This window comes from Chaetura pelagica, unplaced genomic scaffold, assembly GCF_000747805.2.
Source record: "Chaetura pelagica isolate M959 unplaced genomic scaffold, ChaPel_1.0 scaffold1007, whole genome shotgun sequence".
NCBI classification, from domain to species: Eukaryota; Metazoa; Chordata; class Aves; order Apodiformes; family Apodidae; genus Chaetura; species Chaetura pelagica.
This window is the reverse complement of record NW_009954097.1, coordinates 283,286-286,093: the sequence shown is the minus strand read 5'-3', so window position 1 is coordinate 286,093 and position 2,808 is coordinate 283,286. Positions and strand designations below refer to the sequence as shown.

Below are 2,808 nucleotides of genomic sequence, written 5' to 3'. Positions count from 1 at the left end.
TGAGGAGATACTCAACATGTTGTGGTTTCTGATGGAAGGAAGGTGAAAACCTGTTTCATCTGGGGAAACTGCATTTTAAGGGAACAGAAGCTGGAGTGTATCATGAGAAAACCAAGCTCCACACTATAATCAAGTTCTCTTTATTTTACTGAAAGGCTATTGAAAACCAGGCTCTATTGTTCTATTTAAACAACATCTAACATATTGCATTAGGCAATAAGCATATCCAAGCAAACTGCTGTACCAGAGTGTGTCACATGCCTTCTGTGCAGTTTCACTGTGATAAACAGACACAAAGACTTTCCTTTTGTCTATACAAGACTGTTAGGAAGACTCCAAAGTGCAGCTTTTTACAGTCTGACTCAGGTATTTCACCTAGAAGGCTTGTACATAAATAACTTCTTCTAAAAAAAGAAGTTTCCAACGTGTAACAAGCACTGAAATGGCTTCACCCAGCCCAGGAGGACAGCAGTGTTGGCACAGGCTCCTTTTAGTGTCCATTTCCACCTTCTGAGAGGATGCGGGAGGGCTCGGTGTACTTGGCTGTCAGCAAGTAGAAGAGGGCAGGTGCAGGTACCAGGGCCAGCAAGGGGAGGTCCTGCTCAAGCTTATCCAGTTTGGAGATGGAGATGATTCCATAGGCATGAAGTAACCAGTGGCTGAAGAGGACAACAAGCCTTTTCTTCCTGACGAGAAGATCCTTGAAAGACTTGCAAAACAAAGACAGGATGCTGTTAACATTCCACCCCTTTCCTCCCACCTCATGGGTAAGGGAGGTCACAGGTGGTGCAGAGACCGAGCCCTTCCAGGGCACAGAACAGTTTCCCAGTGCCCCACAAGAGGGAAGTCTCAATGGAGCTTCCTCCAGCTAAGAGGAGAAAGTCGTCAAGGAAGAGGCTTCCACACAGAACACCCTGCTGGGAAAAGGCAAGAGATGCAGGGCCCCTGCTCCTTCCAGCATTTCAGATTATGAGTTATCATTTAAGTAACACGTTTACCTACCTCCACTTCAGAAGCAGACATGTACACAGCCAGTGTCACCAAGGACAGCACCAGTATGATGTAAGGAAAGGCATAATCTAAAGGCAAACATTGAACACATCAGCAGGAAATTAAATGTGTTCTATACATGGCAGCAGAGATGGTTTTACCATCTAGAATGATGGGTGAGAAGTAAACTAAGCCACTACAGCCCACCTCATATCATCCCTTCACAGTGTTTCTGGGTAGAGTTACTGTACATTTAAATCACTAATGGCAAAAGTCAGATAAGGAGAAAAGTGATCAGACTGAGCAGGGATTTTTGTAGCCCCTGTTCCTCCATGTGACAAGTGCACTGGAAGCTACACCAAAGGCAGCTGAACTCCTCAAACTGACACTTTGAGCCATCTCTGAACTCAAACAAACTCTACCTTAGCAGAAAGCAGAACTATATCCCTCTGAAATAGTTTCCTCTCATCCCTGCTCTGTTCCCTTTTTTGGGAAAAGGACAGTCTTGAGCAGCACCAGAAAGGCAAAGCTGTGTTGGTCAGGAGCCTGGTCAGGACAGGGCTACTACTGAGCAACTTTTTCAGGTAAGACTCCTTACAATAACCATAATGTGTCATGTCCCTTCCCTCCCTCCCATCAGGCATTGTCAGCCTGTGTTTATAGGTGTGTTTCTGGCTGTTGTTAGGAGAGAACTCACAGAGCAGGCCTCCCCCAACAGCCTGGAGCACAGTGAGGATAGGGAAGAAGTAGAGTGCTGCATAAATGCTTTTGAACCGATCAGACTTTCCCAAACCACAGGCAATTTTCTTAACCAGGAGAGGCCGCAGCAGCATCATTAGCACCAGGCAGAAGGCGTAATAGATAAACACAATGGTGTACCTGGAAAGAAGAGAAGAAAATTCCTCACAAGGTGCAGTTCTTCCCCTCCTGCAGACTCAACTCAGAACTAAAGAATCTGGGGTTAGAATCATCAAATGGTTTGGGTTGGAAGGGACCTTCAAGATCATCAGGTTCCAACCTCCCTGCCATGGCCAGGGACACCTCCCACCAGACCAGGCTGCACAAAACCTCATCCAACCTGCCCTTGAACACCTCCAGGGAGGGGCTTCCACAGCCTCCCTGGGCAGCCTATTCCAGTGCCTGAAGAGTCAGTCAAGTCTAAAGAATTTACAATCTAAGGATGTAAACGTAGAGCAAAGGGCTCACTTGTCCTAGGGGAAATGGTCAAGAGGCAGCAAAGAGGAGAAAAAAATGCAGTATTACACTTGGATGACTCAGAAAGTCCTTAGGTGTTACCAAGTGTTTCATGCATAAGGTAGCTCAATGCATGGAACGTGGGGGGTGAGACCCTGGCCCAGGTTGCCCAGGGAAGCTGTGGCTGCCCCATCCCTGGCAGTGTTGAAGGGCAGGTTGGATGGGGCTTGGAGCAACCTGGGCTGGTGGAAGGTGTCCCTGCCCATGCAATGGGATTGGAACTTGATGATCTTGAAAGTCCCTTCCAACCCAAACCAGTCTGTAATTCTATGATTAAAACCCTCAGGGGTTGATACTCACAGGTCTGAGTGAAATCAACCCCTTTTTGCAACTTTGAGGATGAAGAGAAACAGGCTTGTCTCAAAGGCAAGGAGCAGGGGGAGCTCCGAGGCCCTTTCCACTCACAGGGGATAGACTGCCTCGTGGGTGCAGTGCACGGTGGTGATGTAGTCGGGGCTGGGGTTGTAGAGCATGGTGTACCAGTCGGAGAGCTTCTTCACCCGGCAGGAGCGCAGGCGCAGGGAGCCGGCGGGGGCGCTGACCAGCAGCGTCCGCAGCGCGGCC

General features: G+C 48.5%; 1 protein-coding gene across 1 annotated transcript in view; it reads right to left on the bottom strand.

Annotated features, from left to right (window-relative positions):
* Window positions 1-336: 336 nt before the first annotated feature.
* JKAMP (JNK1/MAPK8-associated membrane protein) overlaps window positions 337-2,808 on the bottom strand; it is a 3,660-nt gene continuing 1,188 nt past the window's right edge. The window contains exons 3-6 of the mRNA XM_010002330.1: window positions 2,650-2,808; window positions 1,688-1,869; window positions 1,003-1,079; window positions 337-709 (exon numbers count right to left, since the gene is read on the bottom strand). Coding sequence (XP_010000632.1) covers window positions 491-709; window positions 1,003-1,079; window positions 1,688-1,869; window positions 2,650-2,808 — 637 coding nt within the window. The 3' untranslated portion in view covers window positions 337-490. The remainder of the gene's footprint in view (window positions 710-1,002; window positions 1,080-1,687; window positions 1,870-2,649) is intronic.